Source organism: Crotalus tigris, unplaced genomic scaffold, assembly GCF_016545835.1.
Source record: "Crotalus tigris isolate CLP2741 ecotype Arizona unplaced genomic scaffold, ASM1654583v1 scf7180000017633.3093840, whole genome shotgun sequence".
In the NCBI taxonomy this organism is placed as follows: domain Eukaryota; kingdom Metazoa; phylum Chordata; class Lepidosauria; order Squamata; family Viperidae; genus Crotalus; species Crotalus tigris.
The window spans coordinates 1,650,692-1,676,652 of NW_024096527.1; the positions used below are offsets into that span (position 1 = coordinate 1,650,692).

The 25,961-nt window shown below is 41.8% G+C and overlaps 1 protein-coding gene across 5 annotated transcripts in view; it reads left to right on the plus strand.

Annotated features, from left to right (window-relative positions):
• PALM (paralemmin) overlaps window positions 1-25,961 on the plus strand; it is a 74,608-nt gene that overhangs the window by 40,144 nt on the left and 8,503 nt on the right. For 2 of the 5 annotated variants that reach the window (XM_039334718.1, XM_039334716.1), the window contains exons 3-7: window positions 8,254-8,334; window positions 10,809-10,939; window positions 17,457-17,577; window positions 18,028-18,049; window positions 21,763-21,828. In XM_039334718.1, the coding sequence (XP_039190652.1) occupies window positions 8,254-8,334; window positions 10,809-10,939; window positions 17,457-17,577; window positions 18,028-18,049; window positions 21,763-21,828 (421 nt within the window). Of the gene's footprint in view, window positions 1-8,253; window positions 8,335-10,808; window positions 10,940-17,456; window positions 17,578-18,027; window positions 18,050-21,759; window positions 21,829-25,961 lie in introns of all 5 variants that reach the window. The other 3 variants (XM_039334717.1, XM_039334715.1, XM_039334719.1) reach the window with 2 other exon arrangements.

A 25,961-nucleotide genomic window follows, 5' to 3' on the forward strand; every position in this document is an offset into this window, starting at 1 on the left:
GGGAGAGGGAGAGAGAGAAGGAGAGGGAGAGAGATGAGAGAGAGAGGGAGGGAAAGAGGGAGGGAGGGGAGAGAGGGAAGGGGAGAGGAAGAGAGAGAGAGAATATAAGCTTCACTAGTTGAAAATAAGGCAGTTGTTGGAAGGGCATGGGACCTTAAGGTTCTATAGCAGACATGTCAAACACAAGGCCCGGGGGCCGGATGCGACCTGCGAAGTGGTTTCATGTGGCCCGTGAAGCCATCCTGGAAACAGTGAGGGAACGGTCCCCGCTGCCTTGGCCTTGGCCCAGGCCGGCCGGGAGCCAATGTACAATTTTGTGGTGGCCATCTATGCTGAAATGCATTCAGTCTTAGCTCCACAAGGCTGTCTGGAAACAGCAAGGAACCAGCCCCTGCCGCGTCGGCCCCACCCCCTGAGTGCATGCTGGGGAGGTGTCACCCTTTGTGAGGAATGAAGAAATGCACCATCGCCTGGAAGTGGCCAGCAAATGGCCCTCGCCTACTTCACATATCCGGCTTCATGGGCTATGGGGGGGGGGTTTCAGCAGGCAGAGGGGTGCTCTCCTCGAGAGGCTGAGCTGGGCTGTGCAAATCCCCCCAAAAATAAGAGGCCACCCAGCTCCCGCCTGCCCTGTTTCAGCAGGCAGCGGGGCGCTCTCCTCACAGCACCAAGAGCGGAGCCAGGTGGCGCGAATCTGAGGAGAAGTGCAATGCTACCTAACCCCCAGCCTGCCCAGTTTCAGCCGGCAGTAAGGTGCAAAGCTGGCGAGCTTTGCACTGCCTGGCTCAACCTCTCGGCACTGTGAAGAAAGCGCTCCACTGCCTGCCGAAACCGGGCAGGCTGGGGGCTGGGCGGCATCACGATTCTTTTCAGATTTGTGCTACCTGGCTCAACTTCTTGCCACTGTGAGGAGAGTGTCTCGCTGCCTGCCGAAACCGGGCAGGCTGGGGACTGGACAGCATTGCGCAGGTAACATTGATTCTCATGCTGCTCATGGCATCCCCTCCCCCAGAGCCTACCAAGCCAGATACGTGAAGTAGGTGAGGGCTATGTGCTGGCCACTTCCAGGCGATGGTGCATATCTTCATTCCTCATGAAGGGTGACACTTCCCCAGCTGCATTTCTTACCTGTTTTTCTCCCTCCCTCATCTCCAATATTTTCCCACCACTCTGTACTTAGGAAGGAAGGAAGGAAAGAAGGAAAGAAGAAGAGGGAGGGTCTGAGGGAAGTGCTGCCTTAGTCCTGCACTGCTGCCCTTTCACCATCCCCTTGCCCCCTCCTCCTGGCCTATCCTAGGGGTCTCCCATCCTATTGCTAAGGAAGCTTTGGATACAAAGCTGGGTCTCCTCCCATGGAGAGGGAATGGGCCTCCCTCTGATTTGCCCTTGTACCTATCATGAGCAATCTGGGTAAGGAGGGCAAGCACAGCAGCATCAGCCTTGAGGAGGAGGTAAGTGCAGCTGGGTGCCCCCTTGGGGAAGTGGGGCTAAGCTTGGTGCTGCGGGTGCTTGACGGCCAGGATGGGCATTTGACCTCTGCTGTCCAGGGCTCCCAGCAACCCGCACCACCATCCAGCCCCTCCCCCGCATGGCCTGAGTGGAACTGTGAGGCTTCAAGTCCCCAAGTCATAAAAGGGCCAAGTTTGAAGACCCCTGCACTATGTGGACACACCTGCTATGTTTTTATCAGAGGTGTTTAACGTGAACATAACTGTATTTGAAAAATAATGTTTGAACTATGATGGTATATTTTAATACATTTAACAAATATTTCTGGAAGAAATATTACAGTTTAGCTGGCGCCCTGACAGAATTAATCAGCATCTACAGAAAATGCAATAGTGTAGATTTTGGTGGAAGCCATTGACGCAGCTGGTCAAGAGCTCACTCACACATGTATATCTACACTTTTGTTGCTCGCATTTAATGAATGGCTGGACTGACCCTCCACTAAAGCATTGTGCAGTTCCCCCAGTCACTTGCACTGATGTTGTTACCTAGTTGGTAATGAAACGTCTGCTTGCAAACAACCAAACTCAGAGAACACCAAGGACTCTGTGGTTCAACCCTGAGCTAAACACATTCTCTTCTATTCAAACGGCAATTCAGAAATAATAGCAGTCAGATGAAAATTGAAAAGAGGCAACCATTCCCTAATAATAAAAGATTTAATGTCCTGATCCTCCCGTGAGATATATTTAGCTGGGAAACAGAAGATGCCAATATGCATCAAGCTCTCACTATATAAATTGCAAAAGGTTATTTTCTTGCGCTGGTTATAATGTGTATGGTCCTTCAGCAAGGAAATCAAGTCCTTCGTAACAATCCCTTATTGTTTGCCTTGAGGAGAGAGATTCAGGCCCTGTTCCGGCTCAGCGCATTTCCTGATTTACTTCATGTTTGATTTCCCTTTCGAAAATAAGAACAAATGTGTGTCCTGTAAAGAATAGCAGCCTCTGTCTGTCTTCCCTTGGAGGAAAAGGGCCCCGAGTTTCCATCCATCCTAATTAAATTAAAATTCCATTTGGGGAAGCATAGAACTAGTATGTGTGAACCCAATAGAAATGCAATAAGAAAAAAGAAGAAGAAAGTTAAAAAAAGAGAGAAAGAAATATGTAAAGATAAATATATAAATGTTATTTCTCTCTTTCTTTTTTGTTTTCTCTCCTTTGTTTTCTCTGTTCTATTTTATTTATTCAATTTCTATTCTAATTTTAATTTGTATTAGTTCTTATGTTAAAACTTTTAATTATATTATTAAATATATTATATTTATAATTTATAAAATCTGAATTTATAAATATACATACATGCATATATACATATACTTACATATATATGTAAAATGGGATGTATTGGTTCTACCCTGGTCAGATCCATTTTGAGGGCTGCATTCAGATATGGGCACCAGATTATAGAAAGGACCGTGATGTATATGTCTGTCTGTCTATCTATCATCAATCATCTATCTCAGGGGTCTTCAAACTTGGCCCTTTTATGACTTATGGACTTCAAATCCCAGAATTCCTCAACCAGGCACACTGGCTGAGGAATTCTGGGAGTTGAAGTCCACAAGTCATAAAAGGGCCAGGTTTGAAGACCCCTGATCTATCTTCTCTCTATCATCTATCATTTAACTAGTGTCTATCTATCTATCTATCTATCTATCTATCTATCTATCTATCTATCATCTATCATCTACCTAATCACTGTCCTTTCTGAAATCTGGTTCCCATATCTGAACACAGCTCTCAAAATGGATCTCACCAGGATAGAACCAATACATCTCATAATCTTGATTCTTTGTTCCCTAAGATAGCATTCTCCTTTTTAGAGCTACATCACTCTGCTGGCTCCTAATTAAATACTTGGATGAGAGATACCAGAAAATCCCAGGGCAGTAGACTGGACTGAGAAGTTTAAAAAAAAAATCCTCAAGGGAGACAATGTCATGGATGAGTCCATAAAGACATCAGGAGTTGGCTTGTTGCTGGAAAGTTGGCATTTGCCTCTTTTTTTTTATGAATGCAATTTTCGTGCACTTTCATTGTTATCCTCTTTGGTTCAGCAACACTTTAGGAAAAGGTTGATAATCTGTCTTGGTGGGCACATTTACAGATACAAAGTAGATATGAAAAAGATGTTAAAATGTATGGATTTTACAAGGACCAATCTGTGTTTGATAAGATTTTGTTATCCTCAGATGAGAAATTAATCAAGAAAATGTATAACTTTTTGTTAATTTTAGATATGGAAAGTGAACAAAAAGAAACAATGACAAGATGGGCAAAAAAAATTTGGTTATAATATAGAATTAGAAAAATGGCAAATGTTATGGGAGAGAAACTATAAATTAACAATGTCAACTTCATACAAAGAAAATTTGTATAAAATGTTTTATAGATGGCACCTTCCACCAGCAAGATTAGCAAAAATGTTTAAAAATATGTCAGATAGATATTGGAAATGTAAACATAACATAGGCACGTATTATCATATTTGGTGGACATGTGGGAAGGCAAAGGCTTATTGGAAAAATATACATATGTGGTTAGAAAAAATATTGGGTGAACAAGTGGATTTAAACCTGAACTTTTTCTATTAGGCATTATGCCTGAAAAGACTAATAAGCAGAAATTATATTTAATTTTACACATCACCACAGCAGCGAGAATAATTTTTGCACAATACTGGAAGAATGAAGGATTGCCATCAAAGAAAGAAATAATCAGGAAAATACTGGAATGTGCAGAGATGGACAGATTAACTATGAGGTTGAAAGACAAAGAAGATACAGACTACTATCAAATTTGGAATTTATTTTATTCTTGGTTAGAGAAAAGAATGAAGGATTAGGAACTGAACATGCATTAGCTTAGCAAACTCCAGACAACTTGTTGATTGGAAAAATTAACATATGTTGATGAGGAAAAAAAATTAATAAAAATAAATTAAAAAAAGGAAAAGGTTGATTGACTGATCCAGATAGAAACGCTTGAGGAAGATTGTTCTCAGTGGTCACCAAGTGGTCATGAGCTGTTTTGTCATTTTAGACTGCAGGACATGGAATAATCGATTTAAATTAGAGAAGGGTGGATTCCAGTTGAATATTTCTAATGATAGGAGCAACGTGATTACAGTTCATCTTCTCTAGTCATGTTGAAGCAAAGGCTGAATAAGCATATGTCAGGCTTGCGCAAATGTGGATTTCTGCATTGAGTCGAGGGGCGGACTCCGTAGCCTTAATGGTCTGGTCAGAGGCTATAATTTGTGATGAAGGCAGCATTGAAGCATCTCCAGAGGACTTTTTGAAAAAGGTAGGCCACATTGGCTGATTCATCCATCACCCCAAATGGTCCGTTTTGCTCCTGAGAGCACTTCTTCCCAGCTGCTTTTGTGTATTTTCCTCTGGTTCTTGATTTGACAGAAAATTATGCCGGCCTAATTTGCATTGCCCTAAAAACTGAGCTCTGATCTATCCCAGCAATAAGGCTGGTTGTGTCCTTACAGCTTTACCAGGGGACAATTTAAGGACAGTTATCAATGACTCCCCTGGTTTGTTTTCTGTTCTCATCCAGCTGGTGGGGGGGGGAACCCTACCAATTGCTCTCTTGAGCAGACATCTGGTGGGGCAGGCCTACATGAGTGATGGGAACCCGAGAGAGAGATTTAGCTTACAGCTCTAAGTAGTGATGGTCATAAAGCAGGGCATCATGTGACTGACCCAATTTTATCACCTTTTTCGCAATGGTCATTCAGCAAATGCAGCAGTCCTTAAATGAACGCTATGTTCGCTTGTTTGCTATGGGCTGTTTTTTTGCTGGAAACCAGAAGTAAATGCCATTTTTCAATCAAAATGATGTAAATTGCAGTCACATGACTGTGGGATGCTGCAAATGGCCAATGCGGGCCGGCTGCTGAATGTCCGAAATGTAGTCATATGACCGTGTGGGGAGGGTGGCCATCGGAACTTCAGAACTGGGTCACAAGTACCTTTTAGTAAGGTCCATTGTAACTGAATGGTCATAAGTCGAGAACTACCTGAATTTTCAAGTTGCCCAGGTGACAGGTTGTTGGCATGGAGGTGCTTTATGCCTGGTTGCTCTAGCAGGCTATTTCTGAACATGGGTCTGCTGGTCTTTTGAAAGACCTCTAAGCCTTTGTCCAAAAATAACCCAGGTCAGTGAGGCTGAGAAGGGTGAAGTAGGAGAGAGCTTCTGGGGTGGTGGAGGTCTAGTAAGGTGCTCTTCCACTTTAATTCTATGCCTCTAACTGTACCTCTGATCTGGAAGCTGGCAGAACTCTAGCCAGTTTTATGCCCGTTTCCAAATTCTGCAAATCAGTAAATGTTGCAATTGAATAATACGGAGGGAGGGAGGGTGGCCAGCAGCACCCAGAAGTCTCCTATAGAGCACACAAAACGATGATGGAGTAGGCAAATTGACACCACTGCTGCCACTCTACACACCCATGATAAAAACAGTACAAAGCGCAGTTATACAAAAGTTGCAGAAGCAGCAGAAAACCTGCAGTGCCCTCATTTGGGACACAACCAGCAAAACACAGTAGGAAGAGCCTTGTTCTCTTTCCCAATTTAAATCACTTTTCTATGCAGAGAGTGCGAGTCTGTTTTTTGAACTCAAAAGCCTACTACTCTTTCAAAAGACCCACTAAACACATGTTTTAAAACCATCCCAGTGTTCTTCCACTGGACCCATTCATTTAAGGAGTTCACATAAGGGCAGGGTGGCATTTTGCAGAGTCAGCCAACTGAAGGTGGCCAGTGGGAGCTCCAGATCCTAACTCCTGGTTGTACCATCACCATCACTGTAATTGAGTCATCATCAATGTTCATGTGGTAAGACTTGGGCTGGGAGAAGAACAGGAAAGGCATTACTTTTTAAATCAGAACAGCTGAAGTTGGATGCCATCTACCTTTGAGGTGGGCTGGGGATGAGATGACGACTACATCATGAGGATATGCCCTCTAAAAATACTTACTCAGGACGTTTTGTGCCATGAGGATAAAGTCCAGCATCATTTCCTTTGCTGCCTTGGTGTTCTTCAGCCAGTTCTCACTTTGATTGAATGGATTGAGAATTAAGTCTCTAGTTCAACACACCAAGAGGCCAACAAGTGCCATTCACTGTGCATCTTATGGAGCTAAATGTTTCTAGGAAGATTGTAAGCTCCTTTTGACCCATATTAAAAACCTCCCGTAGGGTGAATTCTTTCCTCCATAGATGGTTCTGCCATATAATCTAGCAGCTCTGGAAATTTCCCTAATTGCTAGAGACTCAGTAGAATAGAGCAATTACATGCCCTCATTTTTTTAGGGAAAATTACATGCAATCTTGGGATAATCCACCAGTATGCAATTTAGGAGCAACATCATTATTTACCCCAGGCCAAGAACAATGGTGGTGATCTGAGTTTGGAGCCTCAAAATATCACTTCTGCACTGGATTTTGACCAAAATTTTAATCCATTGACCAAAATTTTAATCCAAAGACCAAATCCAGGCCTATGCAGTTAACAGACCACCAATCCAATAAAGTCAGTTTCTATAAACAATCCGAGAAAGGTCTTCTTAATGACACTAAGTGTATTTAATGCCTTTGGTGAGTAATCCCAATAGGCTTGTTATCCCATCAACTTGGCATAGAGTATCCAGAAGCTTAAGGTCAATACTGCATCCAGTTCAGGTCACCAAGATACAAAATAGATGCTGAGGCCCTAGAAAGAGTGCAGAGAAGAGCAACAAAGGTAATAAAAGGATGGTAAGCTAAATCATATGACAAAAAGCTGAGGGAACTGGTATGTTTAGCCTAACAAAGAGAAGCCTTAGGGAAGACATGATAGCCGTCTTCCAGTACTTGATGGACTGTCATAGGGAAGAGGAAGTTGACTTATTTACCAAAATCCCTGAGGGTAGGACAGGAAGTAACAGATGGAAACTTATCAAGGAGAGATACCGTCTGGAATTAAGGTGAAATTTCCTGACAGTAAGAATGATTAACCAACAGTTTTGTTGGTTTGTTACACTTGTAGGCTGGCCATCTCATCTAGAAGTGATTCTGGACAACTTATCTCTGGGAGGTATGGGTGCTCCATTGCTGGTGGAAGATTGGAAAACTATTTGTCCAGGATGGAATAAGGTTTCTTCCGGCCCTATGATTCTGAGTTCTGGAAACCTCTTTCTTTCTGGTTCTTTTTAAATTAAAAACTTGCTCTGCTGTGTTCTGGAGGAAAACAGATTCTTCTTTTACTATTATCTTCTGCCAGAGAACAGAAGACGCTTCCATGAATAGTACTGAAATGCATTGAAGCACATGATGATTTACTTGTTTTCTAGAAATAACAGACGGTATCATTTCTTGATTTGATATTTAGCTGTTTGTCACACGCTCGTTAAAGAAGCTGCCAGAAATAGGCACTATTGGTAGGGACAATTTAATTTTAGTGGATCGCTTTTATACCATGACATCTAAGAAAATTGGTATAAGGTCCTTGCTTAATTAAATCATCACTTAAAATAAGGGCCAAATATTCTTAAGTCTCCGCCTTCCCAAAGGGCATTTTCCCCTTCTTTTGACCACCATTCCCTAAACTGTCAATCAAAAGGAAATTGTAGGGAAAGCAAGCGTAAGCCTCTGTGCAGCCTCTTAACACCTAATGTTTGTTTTTCTCTCCGGGAACCGATGTTTAATTCTTGCTTCTTCTCTTTTTGCTCCCTTCTCTCTGGGATTGTAGGAAAAGAGAAAACGCCAAACCGAGATTGAAAACAAACGGCGACAATTAGAAGATGACAGGCGCCAGTTACAGCACTTAAAGGTATTTAAGGAGTTTCCAAGCTCCTAATTTGCTCTTTTGAAAAAAGAAAAGACATTCATTTCTTATTTTTTTATTTGTATCCCCTTTTTATTATTTGTTCAAATAACTTACGTCCAGCACACCTTCCGCCTCCTGTTTGCCTCACAACCACAACCCTGTGAGATGAGTTGGGCTGAGACTGTGTGATTGGCCCAAAGTCACCCAGCTGGTTTTCATGGCTAAGTTGGGTCTAGAACTCTCAGTCTCCTGGTGATTGCCTCAGAGTCACCCAGCAGGTTTCCATGGCTACAGTAGGACTAGAACTCGCGATTTCTCACTTTCTATTCTGGTGGAGAATTTTTAGTGAAGGAAAAGTGTGCTGTGAGCTACACTATCATAAATATATATGGGTCCATTCCCCAAATGGAATATGGGTGTCCTCTGTAACCAGTGGAGAAAAAGCCGAAAATCCAAGTGATTCAGTACCATCAGGTTGTTGTTGACTTTTAGTAACAGCATAAATATTTTCCAGGGTGCTCTTTCCTCAACCTGGTCTTGTAATGAAATCTAGCAAAAAGTTTATTCCTGAATGCTTAAAAGGCAGAATGTAAACGTTACTGCATAAATGTTTATTCTAAGAAAAAAGGCTGTTAATTGCTACTGCCTTCATATTTCTTCTGGTCACATGATTAATTCATAATAAATATTTATTATTGTGGCTTTAGGAATTTTATCTGTTTTTATTAGTTGCTTTATTTATTGTTGTGCGTTGCCCAGACTGTCCTGTGGAGGGGAGATGGGCGACGATGATAAATTTGATTAATAAATTTGATAAATAAATAAATGAACCCACGTTCTAGGGTTCATGTAAGACATTTCATCCTACCCTAGGCAAAGGACTGGGTTTGCATTACGCTGAGCTGCACAGCCTCCCACAAAAGATTAATATTAGCTGAGTTTAGCCTATTGTGCAAAGGCATTGCTAGGTCTTTCCCTGTCCTGATTAAGCCTGTAAGCCATAACAGCTATCAGATTATGCAACAGAACAACACTGGGGGAGGGGGGCATGTAAGGAATCTAATAGAAGAGAATACAGGTATTCCTCGACTTACGACCACAATTGAGCCCAAAATTTCTGTTGCTAAGTGAAACATTTGATAAGTGACTTTTGCCCCATTTTACAACCTTTCATGCCACAGTTGTTAATAGCAATAGCACTTAGACCAGTGGTTCTCAACCTGTGGATCGGGGCCCCATTTGGGGTCGAACGACCATTTCACGGGGGTTGCCAAACAACGCAGTTCGCCATTTTTTCCCCCCTTTTCCTTAGCTGTGCTACTCCCTTTTATTCTATTGGCTTTTGAAAGCCAATAGAATAGACACTCTTGAGCAGAGTCTAATTCTATTGGCTTTCAAAAGCCAATAGGAATTGTCCAGGCTGTCTCTGCCCTGCTGAGCCCGCCAAAAGTCCCATTCTGCAAACGGTGCTGCACCAGTTGAGTAGTCCTCGACTTACGACCGGTTGAGTAGTCCTCGACTTACGACCAGTTGGGGGTCGCAGCATTAAAAAGGTTGAGAACCACTGACCTAGACCTACATACTGCTTCATGGTGCTTTACAGTCCTCTCTAAGCAGTTTACAAAGTTAGCATATTGTCCCCAACAATCTGGATCCTCATTTTACTGACCTCGGAAGGATGGAAGGCTGTGTCAGCCTTGAGCCGGTGAAAGTCGAACTGCTGGCAGTCGGCAGGATTAGCCTGCAATACTGCATTCTAACCACTGCGCCACCACAGTTAAGTGAATCACTACAGTTATTAAGTTAGTAACACAACTGTTAAGTGGACCTGGCTTCCCCATTGACTTTGCTTGTAAGAAGGTCACAAAAGGTGATCACATTATCCCAGTACACCGCAACCGTCATAAATATGAGTCAGTTGCCAACCATCCGAATTTTGATCATGTGACTACTGCAACAGTTGTAAGTATGAAAACACTGAACTTTGCTCAGTGCCATTGTAACTTTGAACACTCACTAAATGAATTGTTTTGGTTTTTTTACAACTTCCCTGTTTAAACGATACTATTAGTATTACTTTACATTAAGTTATTACATTGTTACACAGTGCACATTCTTTCAATAAAGTACATCCTAGTTAAATAACTTTTGGTTCTATCTGATATAACAAATATTAAAATAAGAATCTCTAGGTTATCTACTTAATCATCAGCCTTTGTCCCAATGTACCTCTTAAAATCCAACCAATTATACACTTTATTCCAAATTTCAAAGTACTCTGTTTCTGTTTTATTTTTGAGTTCTAATGTCAGTCTGTCCATTTCCTCACAGGATAGAATTTTGTAGGTTGAAGATTACTGTATACTGTATGTAGCTTTGGGTTGAACTTGGTGCTCTCCTCAGCCTCAAGCTCATCCAGCACCCAGGACTCCACAATAAGGAATATTTTCTCCTTTTTCCCCCCTGTTATCTTCAAGTCAAAGGCTCTGCGAGAGAGATGGCTGCTGGAGGGAGCTCCTTCATCCACAGCTGAAGAGGGTGAAGCCACAAAGAAGCTGTTTGAGGAGGACAACTTGAAAGCCAAGGAACTGGAAGAGAACATCCAGAGGTAATGATTATGACAGCCTTCTCCAAACCACGTTATTTGGATTAAGCTTCCCAGAAGCTCTAATTTTAGCTGAAGGTGGCTAGCAGTCGCCACATACCTTGAGGATGGCAGGTTGGGAGAAATTGGTACATATTAAGCTAACAGGGACAGCTTCTAAAAACCTTTCCAAGTGATGGATGTGATCGGGATGAAACTAAAGGAGCCATGGATATCCTTGGACTAATTCAGTGTTTCCCAAACTTGACAATTTTAAGGCATGAGGACTTCAACTCCCAGAATTCCACAGCCAGCGTTGCTGGCAGTGGAATTCTGGGAGTTGAAGTCCACATGCCTTAAAATTGTCAAGTTTGGGAAACACTGGACTAATTTATTAATTCTTCTTTAGGGTGGGCAGACAGTCTTCATGAAGTTCCCAGCCCCTTTATGTAGTCTGGCACTACCTAGTTAGAGGGTGCCACCAGTATTCCTCAGTAAAAACTGAAATAAGTTATGATTCTGCACTTATTTTGGTGTTGTTTTTTTTAAAAAAAAAACAGCCCCACCAAGAACAGACACATAAAAATATCAGTCCAGCCACTTCTGGTGATACACCTGCATTACTGTTTGACCCTCTATAACAGGGATGTCAAACTCGAAATGTCATGTGACGTGTCACGATGTACCTCGACTTTTTCCCCATTGCTGGAGCTGGGGTGGGTGCAGTTTCAGCGTGACATATCCGGCCCGTGGGCTGGCAGTTTGACATCCCTGCTCTATATGATCAAAGACTATTTTGCCCTGTTCCCACTATAATTATGCTATGTGCTCATGACTGATAAGAAAAGAACTCTACAGGCAGTCCTCAACATATGATTGTAATTAAGCCCAGAATTATGGCTATAAGCCGTGCCACTTGTTAAGTGAGTCACCTTGTGACTGCACCCAATTTTCTTTGTGGTGGTCCTTAAGCAAATCCATTATCCACAATGGGTGGGTTTTGCCAGAAACCACAAATAAACACTGTCTTCTGGCAAAAAAAAAAACATAGTAAATTGCAATCAGGTGACTGTGGATGTTACAAATTGTCATAATGTGGGCCGGTTGCCAGGCACCAAAATACGATTATGTGACTGCATGGAGGGGCAGCCATCAGAACTTTGAACCCAAGGCATAAATAGCCCTGGGGATGCCCATCGGAACTTCAAATGGTTGCTAAGCAACTGGCCATAAATCAAGGATTACCTGTAAGTTATCTGTTGCACAGCCATCAATGGACAAAATCCAGCTTTCTCTAAATGTGTTTAGACTTAGTGGGTTGTCTGCTGCGGGGAGAAAGGTCAGAAAAGTCTTGGTGGAAGCTCTCTCCTTTTTTACACGTGTCATATGACTCATGTCGATTGTAGGATTATGGCTGCCCCCTTGGCGTTTTTTCCCCCCTTTTTGTGGTAATATTGTAAATCTTGATACATTGTGTGAGTTCAGTGCAGGTTTCGGTGCAATAACGTATACATGATACTACAATTATTAACATCCTATTACCTCAACTTACAACCACAATTGAGCCCGACATTTCTCTCGCTAAGCAAAATCGTTAAGTTAATTTTGCCCCATTTTACAACCTTTCAGTTGTTAAGTGAATCACTGCAGTTGTTAAGTTTGTAACATGGCTGTTAAGTGAATCTGCCTTCCCCGTTGAGTTTGCTTGTCAGAAGGTCGCAAAAGAGGATCAGATGGCCCCGGGACACTGCAACCATCATAAATACGAGTCAGATGCGAAGGGTCCGAATTTTGATCATGTGACCATGGGGATGCTGCAGTGGTCGCATGTGTAAAAAACAGTCATAAATCCATTTTTTTCAGTGCCGTCGTAACCTCGAACGGTCACTAAAGAAATGTTGTGAGTCAAGGACTATCTGTATATAAAAAGCCATCCCCATCCCTGTTACAGCCCCCAAACTAGGGAGGGTCTCTTCTGAATCTGTTGCCCTGTCCGTATTCCTCTGTGGACTCAGCTGCCTTTTATCTATTTTCTTCCCCAAGTCTCTTGCAAGGTCATTCCCACTTACCTCACATGATCAGAAGGCTCTCAGTCTATAGAATATCTGATTTCTGGACCAAAGCCCATTCCAGGCTACATGAATAGCAAGGGGAGAAATAAATAAACGTTCAGCTATGTATTTTGCGGAAATATACAGAAAATCTTTATGCAGCAGTGGAATAGTTTACTTATTCCGGATGGGCTCCGTGTCTGTGGAGGTTTTGAAGAAGAGGCTGGACAGCTACTTCTCACTGGAGGGAAGGGGGTTAATTGGTTTTCCGGCATAGCGGAAATAACTTAAAATAACTTTTAAGATCCATGGACTTCAACTCCCAGAATTCTGCAGCCAGCATGGCTGGCTGGGGAATTCTGGGAGTTGAAGTCCACAGATCTTAAAGTTGCTGACATTGAGGAACACAGCTATAGAGGGTTGAACTGGATGGTCCTTGTGCCCCTTTCTAACCCCACAATGCTTCTATGCTGTGTGTTTAACTGGGCAGCATGTTTATCCAATGAGACAAGCCAAAAACCGAAATCTGGTTAGAGCAGTAACTTTGGCAAGATCGGGGAGGGAATCTCCGGCTGGAAGGCTGTTAGTGGCCCATGAGATTTTCCTGTCTAGCCGAACAGTCTTTTCTTCCCATATCTTGCTTCTTCTCCTTGACCCATTACTGCCATCCCCTCCTTCCCTAATTGCTCACCTGCTTCCTACTGTTTCCCTGGGTAGCACATAGCCAGGAGGGGGGGGGGGAGACTGGAACAGGGCTGGGGACAGTTTGAAGGGAAAGGAATCACCAATATGATGAAACTCACTTAGAAAAATGAACTGAAGAAGCTTCTTGGATGAGAAGCGAAACATCTTCAAGGAAAAACAAAGGAAGTCCAGTTGAAAAAGCAGCTTTGGGGCAAACATGGCTGAAAATCTCCATAGTTGCTTAGAAAAAGTTCAGAGGCCACCAGAGAACTAATTGGAATACCTTAACACACATGTTGAGTATCTATTCCTCTGTAGGTATTATTATACATAAATACAGGTAGTCCTTGACTTACAACAGTTTGCTTAGTGACAGTTCAAAGTTACAACGAAACTGAAAAAAGTGACTTATGACCATTTTTCACACTTATGACTGTTGCATCCTGCTTGACAACTGACTCACATTTATGACCGTTGCAGTGTCCCGGGGTCATGTGATTCTCTTTTGCGACCTTCCGACAAACAAAACCAATGGGAAAACCAGGTTCACTTAACAACCGTGCTACTAATTTAACAACTGCAGTGATTCACTTAACAAATAGGGCAAGAAGAGTCGTAAAATGGGGCAAAACTCACTTAGCAATTTTCTCATTTAGCAACTGAAATTTGGGGCTTGATTATGGTCATAAGTTGGGGACTACCTGTATTACACAGTATATCCCACCAAAGCTTGGGGAACTACAAGTAGTCCTCAACTTACAATCATTTGTTTAGTGACCGAAGTTACAACAGCACTGAAAAACGTGACTTATGACCGTTTTTCACACTAATGACCATTATAGTAGACCCCCATGGTCTACTGCTCTGCTGCTTCCCGTTCTCAGTTTGTTCAGTTATTCAGAAAAACGCAACCAGTTTCCTTTCTCTAAAATAGTTGTGCTGTCAGATTCTTCTTTCAGCTGCAATAGCCTTTTCTGCCTCCCCACCCTTGTTGTTTTCTTTTGGCTGTGTCCTACCCTCCGAATTTGGAAGGCCAAAGAGAGAGGAGAAGGGCCAGGATTCCTGGCACCCAAATAACGGCAAGAGAAACAGGGAGGGGTTGCATAAGTTGAGCCAATTCTTGCTTCCTTTAAGTCCAGCATTAGGTGGGTGTTAATTTGCAGTGCCCAGCCCTCCTTCTTCCCTTTCCTTTGTACTTTCTCCACGCTCAGATCCATTAGAGCGGTTTCTCCAACTTGACAACTTTAAGATGGGTGGACTTCACTTAACAACTGTGTTAACTAACTTAACAGCTGCACCGATTCACTTAACAACTGTGGCAAACAAGGCCATGAATTGGGGCAAAGTTAACTTAACAACTGTCTTGCTTAGCAACAAAAGATTGGGGCTCAACTGTGGTCCTTAAGTCACAGATAACCTGTATTAGCCCTCCAACCTGTTATCCTAGCATTATTTCTCTTCTAAAATCTTTCTTCCCCCTCCCTGACTGGTTTTATTTAGTGGTCTTTTAAGCAACTATTACCTCTGTGTCTTGCCAAGTACAATGTGTTTCAAAGCTGTGTTGAAATCAGTTATACTTGTTAAGACATGATGCATTCTACTTATGTAAGCAGAGAGGCTTTTTAAAAAAAATTTAAAAAATGCAACCTGAAATTAGCTAAAAAGGTTTCTTCAAGTTTAGTTCAACTTCTGGTGACTTTCTGGATATGTGGAGTTTTGTTTGAAGTCGCCGTTTCCACTGCCATATTCTGAGGTGAGTTATAATTTCTCAGTCTAGCCAACACCCCAGAAGTCCAGAACCAACATTGTTTAGATTTTGGGGGATATTTTTAGATAGAAACCCACTACATTGCGTTTTCTGATAAAATTGAGTTATGAAATTGAGTAGAGAGTGGGTGAAACATCAAGTGGGTGACAGGAAAGACAGGGTACATTTAATCTCTGATGCCCCCCAAAATTAGCAGGAACGCATAGAGTTAAAAATAGCCTGTGTGAAATGGACAGAAACAAAAAAACGTGACTTAAAACCTTTGCATATTTTCAGAAAAAAAAAATAAGCTAAAAACTCAGGTGCATGAAAGTCTATAATTGTAGTGTAATTGTCAATAATAGATGTCTATTCAGAGTTACTAAACTGGGCACTCATACTCATATTATAAATACTTGATATTGTGCTACACAATTTAGCATTTGCCTACTGGCTAAATCGAGATTGCATTTTGACAACAACTTCCATCAGTGTAGATTCTACCTGTCTATTTAGAGCAGTGGTTCTCAACCTGTGGGTCGGGACCCCATTTGGGGTCGAACGACCATTTCACGGGGGTCGCCAAACAACGCAGTCTGCCATTTTTTCCCCCTTTTCCTTAGCTGTGCTACTCCTTTTTATTCTATTAGCTTTTGAAAGCCAATAGAATAGTCTCTCTTGAATAGAGTCTAATTCTATTGGCTTTCAAAAGCCAATAGGAATTGTCCAGACTGTCTCTGCCCTGCTGAGCCTGCCAAAAGTCCCATTCTGCAAATGGTGCTGCACCAGTTGAGTAGTCCTCGACTTACGACCGGTTGAGTAGTCCTCGACTTACAACCGGTTGGGGGTCGCGGCATTAAAAAGGTTGAGAACCACTGATTTAGAGAGCTTCTCTTACTGCAAATATTGATAAATGCTCATTGAAAGTTTTGGAATTTTTCATTCAAACATGCATATCACTTGATCTACTCATGTATGTTGATTGGTATATTGGACTTAGTCTGATAATATCTGGGATTCAACATCTACTTATCTGCAAAACTTGCTTAGAAGACCTAACAAGCAAAATTAACATCTCTAAGTTGTTGCAAAAGACGAAAAACAGGATTTCTGGCGTCCCTGCTCCTCTCCCTGGCAGGAGGCTGAGATGAAAAGTGACATTAATGAATTTTGCATTTCTCATCTTATTTATTTTATTGTGCTTCAATTTTGCCAGCGTGGTCCTTAGGGATGTATTAGCATCCAATATAAAACCAAGTAGGAAGTCAGTCCTAGACAACAGGCAAAATAAACAAACTAAAACATACCAAAATGAAAAGCCCTCTAATCTTAAAGTAGAAGGTAATCATATGTAGCATAGCAACAGTCCACATCTGTACTTTCCAAAAACTCATTCCTAGCTTAGATCAGCCTTCTTCCCGAAATTCTGGATGACAACTCCCTTGATTTTCACCCAGTAATTATGCTGGCTAAGGAAGATGTAATCCAGCTGATGGGGCAGGTAAACCTTGTTTTCTTAAATCCATTGATTTGGCCTGATTATTTTTGCTGTTGAGGAAGCTCCATATGATAGGTACCACAAAGAATGAGGATCTGTGCTGGTATCACTGCTCAGGAACTAAAGACTCCAAAAATCAGCGAAGCTGGAGCAGGAATGGAAGAATTTAGGCAAGGACCAGGCTATCAAATTATTATTTGCCTGAGGCCTCTGATTTAATTCCTTATTTCTGCAGACTTAGTAGAACACACTGGAAATAGGAAGAATAATTTACAATTTAGCTGGCATATTCCAAATATAGCACTCAGCAGAGAAGTGGGATTATTAGGGTTAAATGATGTCTCTGAAAAAGAACTGCAACTTAGGTTACAATATAATGTGTTGAATTAAATTTGAGAATTGATAGTTCATTTATGAGGCTCAGGCAAGTCAGCAAGAACAGAAGTTATATCATATGATGCATAAATCTGTGTAGCAAAAGAGGATATCTTCTTTCAGCATTAATATTTCAGCTCTAAGCTTTAAACAATGTTTGACAGTTGATGTCTCTTCCTGGTCTAGGTTGGAAAAAGAATTGGAACAGCTCGAAAATGGGATCTCAGCTTCTTCCACCAAAGAGAACATGGCTGAGGAAACAACCAGAGTGGTGGTCAAGGAAGAGAAACTACCCCACACGCCGAAGGTCAGAACCAGCTTCTTTCTCTCCACATGGTCTCCCTACAGGGTTGTTGTGAGGATGGAACAAAAGACTCTCCCTGCCATGTCCATATGGGCACCATAATTCACTGAAGAGAGCTTAGCAGGCAAATCTGATTGCTAGATGCAAGCCAGGCTCCAGTTTTAACTAAAGCTGGAATCCAACTTCTCCTGGTTTGGTTCATAGATACAGGATTTGTTTAACCCATCGTGCAGTGCCTTCCAGAGAGAACTGACTCAGTTTTCATGCTCTTGAAAGAGTTTATAAAAAATGCAGGAAGCTAATGCTGTGTAACAGAGAAGCCTTTAAAAGCTTTTGCATGTATCCAGAATGCCATGCATGTGGCTTTGACTCACAGCCAAGATAAATGTGCAAAGAAACGTCTCCTGTTTTTGTTCTATTTTGGTAACCTACCTATGTCTCTTCTTCCCACAGACTCCTCTAGGCTCAGCCAAAGGTAGGTGCCAACACAGATTTCACCTGCCTTTTTAAATAAAAAAAGTCTTGAATTTGGATTTTAGAGGTAATAACTAACAGCCCAGGATTATCTACAGGGGGGCAGGCATGATATACATAAAACAGGGACGGTGCTTCAATTGTGTGGTTACAATATTTCACTTTTTTGAGCCCTCTACCCCACATAGATGCCCCTATATAAGGGCTGTCTTTTCTTGCCTACACAAGGAATCAATCAGGTATTCACCCCTTTTTAAAATAGCCCATCATAATCACCATCATCATCACTATGGCTACACAATATAGATGGTACATAACCTTGGCGAATGAATGCATAAGTTGTTGGGGAAGCACCAGGTGCAGAAGAAAAATGTACAGGTAGTCCTCGACTTACAATAGTTTATTTAGTGATGGTTTGAAGTTACAATAGTAGTGAAAAAAGTGACTTATGACCATTTTTCACACTTATGACCGTTGCAGCATTCTCATGATCACGTGATCAAAATTTGGATGCTTTGCAATTGATTCATGATGGTTGCAGTGTCCCAGCGGTCATGTGACCCCCTTTTGCAACCTTCTGACAAAGTCAATGGGGAAGCCAGATTCACTTAACAGTTGGATTATTAACTTATCAACTGCAGCGATTCACTTAACAACTGTGGCAAGATAGGTCGTAAAGTGGGGTAAAACTCACTTAACAACTGTCTCACTTACCAACCAAAAGTTTGGGCTCAATTGTGGTTATAAGTCGAGGACTTCCTGTATTAAGTCCAGAGAGATGGGAAAGTGTTACAAAGAGATTCAGATGGTTCCCCAACCTTTGACTCCTTGTAGCATGAACAAAAAGAAAAAGGGGAGACATGGGCTGGTTTTCAACAGTCTATTATTATAGCCTTTCTCAAGGAAATAGAGTTCTAAGCTTGCTGTGGCGTCTGTTTCCTGATCTGGAAGGGCTGATACTCAACCAGATCTTAGGGCTGAAACCTTGCTGGAAGAATACAACTTTAAGCTGCTTTTGAAAAGCAAAGGAGGTGGTCTTCCATGCTTCTGTAGAAAGATGTCCCATATAGTTTGAGTCACCTGCAAGAACATCTGTTGTCTTTCGATACCACCTGTACCTTGGGAGGTTGGGGGAATCCTCAAGAGGACCTCTCTCTAAACCAGGGGTTCTCAACCTTGGCAACTTTAAGACTTGTGGACTTCAACTCCCAGAATTCCTCAGCCAGCAATTGTGCTAGATGTGCTAAACAATTGTGCTAGATGGGCAAGCTCTGTTTCCACATAGAGTTGCTTGATATAACTCACTCCTACAGTTTCGGCCCAGTTGGTACAGAATTGGCATCTCAGGATCCCTTCAATTGGACAAGACTATTTATTGGGACCCAGGCACTGTGTTTCTCTAGCACAGCATCTGCTCTCCTGCACAAGAGCTCTCCTAAGATCTGTGTGGCTCCCACCTTGATGGGATTCTGGAGGGCTTTGAAGAAAAAGCTGTTTTCCCAGGCCTTGGGGTAGGATGGGGTGGGATGACCTTTTGGACATGTTCTGCATTGAGTGATCCAATGACCTATTGGTTATTTAATCTGGTGTTTTTAATTTGTTTGTTTGTTTGGCATTGCCTGGAGCTGTCCAGCATTGTTTTGGAACCAGACTAAATAAATAAATGGCTTTACAAGTAACAAACTGCAGTTTCAATTGAGCCTGAAAGCCTTCTGGTTCCAAACTGGATCCATTCTGCACCGACAAGGCAATAACGTATTAATTCAAACAATTATATGTATAGCCACCTAGGACATGACAGTGACTCTGGGCAGTGCATAGGCGATTAAAACCACAAACCATAATACAAATCATCATCACCATCATTCTCATTGTCATCATCATCCCTGAACATTTTATATGCCATCCATCCGTGCAGACCAAAACGAACAAAAATCCCTGCATTTTGCACCACTGAAGGCTCCAAGGGTGGCTTCAGAGAGGGCGTATTACAGCAGTCTAAACAGCGGTACTGCAAATGGCTTCTGATTTTCAAATGCTGCCTCAATCCCTTCCTTTTTTTTAATGGAGAGGTATTTGACTATGATTGCCCTTCTCAAATTAAATGACCAGCTGATGAAATGATGTTCATATACTGTAACATGTTAGGTTATAGTATGGTTGAGTAGCTTGTAGTTTGGCATGTAACGTGATTCCAGGCAATTGGGCTGGTGTACAGATAGATCTCCACGTACAACCACAGTGGAGCTTGGAATTTCAGCTGTAAGTCATTGAGGTCATAACTCAAGGCACCACATGACCGAACTTCATTTTATGATTATTTTTTGCCATACACGGGCTGGGGAATTTTGGAAATCAAAGTCTTAAAATTGCTGAGGTTGAGGAATATTGATTTAGAATTTTTCTAGAAGCCAAAGTTTTGAATTATAAGAAATTTTTGAAGCTTTTGCCAATACAGAGAGCAGAGAAGTACAGGTAGTCCTCAGCTTACGACCATGATTGAGCCCAAATTTCTGTTACTAAGTGAGATATTTGTTAAGTGAATTTTGCTCCTTTTACGACCTATTTTGCCACAGTTGTTAAATGAATCACATTGTTAAATTAGTGACAGGGAAGTTAAATGAATCTGGCTTTCCCATTGGCTTCGGTTGTCAGAAGATGGGAAAAGGGGATCACATGACCCCAGCAACACTGTCATAAATATGAATCGTAAATATGAGTTATAAGTTACATTTTTCAGGGTCGTTGTAACTTTGAATGGTCACTAAATGAACTGTTGTAAGTCGGTCACTAAATGAACTGTTGTAAGTCGAGGACTACCTGTAACTACCCACCCATCTCAGTTGCATTTGATTGTGATTCTAATAATTCCCCTCAGTGTTACTACTGGCATGTTAGCTGGGATTTATGGCTGTCATAATCTAAGACACTTGGAGATCACTGGAATGGGGACACTGGTAAAAACAATAAACCCCAGAATGGCATTTTTAATTGAGACAAAACTTTAAGAGGTTCAGGGTATTTAATGTTTAGTTTATTTATTTAATAATTAAAAAGACCTTCACCAAATGCCTGAGCAAAGGCTTTAGTGTGCTTAGTGTGATCTCAGTCTTCGTAAAATATTGGTTTACGGTTTGCATAATGTGCTAACCCAACTAATTGTGGCTTAGTTAATAAACAATGATTGAATGAACCATGGCTTAATGCAGGGGTTTCCAAACTTGGCAACTTTAAGACTTGTGGACTTCAACACCCAGAATTCTTCAGCCAGCTGGGAATTGAAGTCCACAAGTCTTAAAATTGCTAACTTTGAAGTCCTTTGGCTTAATGCAAAAGAATGAACCCTTATTTATTTGTTTGTTTTGTTTGTTTGCCACCATCTCCCTCTGAAAAGCTATTCTGGGCCATCTTCCTGGTTGCCCATTCCTGATTTGTTAAGGATGCCAAAATGGGCATTATGACCGCCTCTTTCCCACCATCCTGGAGATGCTTAGTCAAATTTTTCAGAAAAATATAAACCTCAGGGTCGTGAGGAGGATAAAAATGGAACAATTATGCCCGCTAATGTTCTCCCCATGGAGGAGGTGGGACATAAATATAAGAAATAAAAGGTGGATAGGAGAGGAGGCAGAGGCAGAAAGAGATCTGGAGAAGGTGATTGTGTTGACCATTCAAGTTTTGATTTCCCTTTTTTTCCCCCCCTTCCTGAAGCAGACAACAAAGTCTCCAACAGTCCCATAAAAGTGGTGGAAGGCAAGGGCAGCGGCTTGATGAAAGCAGGTAGGTTCAGTCCTGGTGTCTTGGCTCAGACCTGGGGACCTCTTCGGGTCTCACTGCCCACGCACACCCTGGCCACTCTGGGCTGGCCCTAACCGCATGCTGCTTGGCCTGCTTTCGCCAAGAAGGAGCTTACTAGAGGAAGGCATTTGTAGTTTGTTCCTTGGCAAAGCCAGAGGAGAAGTCTCACCTTTGCTGCATTACGCTGCTTGACGCTTGCTTCTATCTATCTATCTCTGTTCGTAGCAAGAGATAAATAGATAGAGATGATAGATAGATAGATAGATAGATAGATAGATAGATGGATGGATGGATGGATGGATGGATGGATGGATGGATGGATGGATGGATGGATGGATGGCTGGCTGGCTGTCCTTTCTGTAATCTGGTACCATATCTAAATGCAGCACTCAAAGTGGATCTGACCAGGCCAGAACCAATAGATCCCATAATATATATCTTACAAATTATAAACATAATATATTTAATAATATTTGTAAACCTAATCAATTAAAGAAGGAACTCCTTAAATATGAATAACCAATGCACTATCTTAACTTTGCTATGAAAAATTTATCCCAGAAGAGAACGATTTTTCGTGTAGACATTGAAGCAGTGTTGTCCAAACTGATATGGTTCTTCCTGCCCCTCCAGGGCTGTCTCATCTCTTTCCCATGTCCTCATGCTACAAACGGGGACAAATTCTATCACAAAATCATAGAACTTCATGAGGAACGTGGATTATGGAACATGTTCCTCTTGAAGGAACATCTAGTCCAACCTTTTGCAGTATGCAAGAACATCATTTAAATCATCCATGTCTGGTGACTCTCCAGCCCCTTCCAGAACTGGAAAGCCCAAAGGTTCCAGAGATGGAGAGACCCACAGATGGAGTTCCACTGTTGTGCACTGTACATTTGATTGTCAGGAAGATTTTCCTTATCAGAGCCTCATTTGCCTTTTTTTTTAAAAAAAGATGCTTTTGGAATAGTAGGTGAATCTATCTGCAGTCATTGAATGTAATAACTTGCTAGCAGCACCTTCATGGGGACGTGGCCATGAAGTCCAAAGAGTCCTTAAGTGTTGACCTCATGAAGTGCAAAGAGTCCTTGTGTGTTGATCTCGCAGGAGAAACCAGATAGGAATCACAACCAGATGAGCTAATTCTACTTTATTGTGAAGTTACCTGGACAGAATCTTGCAATTCTAAAAATACAATTTTCCCCCTTGTCTCCTCTGCAGCACAACAATCTAAGGAGGATTTCTTTTGAGCCTCTTCCCCTGCCCACAGTCCAGTTGTGGGCTATACTTTCTCTTATCTAACCGTTCCCTTGGCAATATTCCCTTGCCCAGCCTCCCAAGATCTTTCCCACATACCATCACATTGAGGTAGCAGGAAACTATAATGACTTAAAAGTTGCTGTCCTGATAGCAATATCTATTCTTGCACTCTTGTTTCTGATGAATGAGGCTGTCTTTACAGTATACAACTCACATTATTTCCCAGTTTTCTTTCTCTGCCAACCCCCACAAAGATCACCACTAGTGGGGAGGCAAATACCCATCCTTCTCCTTAACATATATTGGGGTGGGAGGAGAAACATTTTGACAGAAGATTAGAGCATCAGGTTCCTGCTGAAAGGACTTGTGTAAAACACTTGCACCAAACCAAAGCTGACCGCCGGGCTTCGGCACATAAGTTTAGTGCTATTCTAGAACTGCACTAAACCTGTGTTCAAAAGCAACCTAGAACAGCCCAAATGCTCAGGCACAGGGAGAATTGCGTTTTGGGCAGCAAACAGAGAGTGGGTTTTCTTTCTGCTTCAGATATGGACCACCCACCATCTCCAATCAGTTGCTGTTCAGGTTGATCCTGGTCTCTGAGTCAGGAATCAGTTCAAAGATCCTGGGAGGCTCAGGTTAAAAGAAGCAGACTCTGAAAATACAACAGCCCTGGAGGACTGTGCTTTGAAGCTCAAGGAAGGGAAAGGCACCTGCATCAGCCTAAAACGGGTAGGCAACCTTGGCTCTTTTATGACTCGTGGACTTCAACTCCCAGAATTCCTGAGCCAGCCATGCTGAGGGGAAAGAGAGGTTTCCAAGCTGAGCCATGCTGGCTCAGGAATTCTGGGAGTTGAAGTCCACAAGTCATAAAAGAGCCAAGGTTCCCCCCCCCCTAAAATGACCAGTAGGTGATTGACTGATTCCATTCCTAGGAGGCACCTGACTGAAAGACTGATCAAATGGTTGGTGAAGTGCATTAAATGGTACTCATGGCAAAACAATCGAAGTTTGTTGCCTGTTTAAAGGGATAATGCCAGAACAGCTAAAGACGACCTTATGAGTTTCCATAAAGTTCTTTAAAGTTATTAGTTCCCAAATCTTCCAACAATGAATTTCTGTCCCCTCAGCCCAACTGAATGATTTTTTTGCCGGATTTATAGAGATGAACCCAGTTTATTTTAAGTCTTCCATCTGAGGCTGAGATGGGGCTGAAACAACTATCCCATCTCTTTTTAAATTATTTTTTTTAATTAAGGTTCTCATAATCTAAAATATAAATGAAAATAAAGGTAGTAGGGAAATAGCAAAGGGAAAAGGGGGAAGGAGAAGTGTAGAATAAAGGGCAAAAGAGAAAAAAGCATTGACTTCCAACTTTGTTCAGCACAGTGGAATACAAAATAAAATTACATCTTCAATGTTTTACTTTTACATACAGCACTTAGTAAATACCAGCCATTTCTATAACAACAGAGTAATCTAATCAGCAAATTCCAAAGTCAAGATTTCATTTTCATTTCATTTACACAGCTGTCCATCTCACAGAAGTGATTCTGGGCTGTGTGCTATCCTGTCCTACTGTATCCTGCCCCACAGTTGCTTGATAGTGAGATGAATAGCATTATAAATTTAATAAGAAAAATGAAGTCCTGTGCCTAAAACCCAGGACTAAGGTCGTATTTTATCGTGTAGATGTCACTCCCTGAAAATGATTCCGAATGCATTTAAAAGGCCAAATTTGGTGTTGCTTTTTACACTTGGTTGGCCTTGATTTTTGCCTTGATATAGCCTGAAGTGACATGTCCTCCATTTCTGCAAGGTCAAAGGAAGAATAGTGGGTGGAAGGGTGGGGGAGTGAGGGAGGAAAAAACCACCCAGTCACCACAGAGCTGCCGTTGATAAATGTTGTTTTAACTAATGGTGTGTTACCCATTAGCTGCATCACAGCTATCCTGAACTGGAAAACCTCTGAGAAAGCTGTACAGTTTGATCTGTTTTGTGCTCGGGGCTCAAAGGCAGCTTCGATCACCATGATGAATTTGTCTCCTTTCTGCTCTATTGGGTGTCCAGCTCTAATAGGACATTTTAATCAATAGGAACAGTCGAGGAGATGGCTGCAGCCACAAAAATCCACCTTTCTCACAGTTTCCAGGCAAATGTAACATGCATTTATTTATTTATTACTCTGTTACATCTATAGCTTGTTTTTCCTAAGGAAAGCAAGTCAAAGTATATAGTGTTCTCTCATCCCATTTTTCCCTGACACAACACCCCTGTGAGGTAGGCTGTGGTGACCAGTTCAAAGTCTCTCCTGCGTTTTTGGGCTGAGGGGGGTAAAATCTACGTCTCCCTGCTGCCAGTCCATTTGATCACTAGGCCACACAGTCTTAGCTCTTTTCCCCAGAAAATTATTTAATGACCAATTACTGTAGTCCATGACTCTGCAAATGTTCACACTATATCACAGGAGAAACTGCATTTACAAATGTGTGCTTTGAGATAAATTACATATTGCATTTACATTTATGTTTTTGGAAATTATAGTTTGTTTAAATATTCATTTCAACAAGCAGGACTGATGGAACTGAAAAACTCTGAGCCATCCTGAATTAAAACTGTAAAAAAAATATGCTGAGAAAGCAATTTGTCTCCTGTTTTTAAAAGTGTCCTGGCCCACGTTATGTCCAAATTTTATGTGCTTTCAGGGACAATTGTCAACTGGAATGAGCTCAAACTGTGCCAGCTTTCCTTAATTAGGCAGGCTGCACACATGTAGAACTACTGTACATCACCCATCCTAGCTAGCCAATGTAGTGCTTTAGCTGGAAAATATAGATTTTGTACTCCAACACATC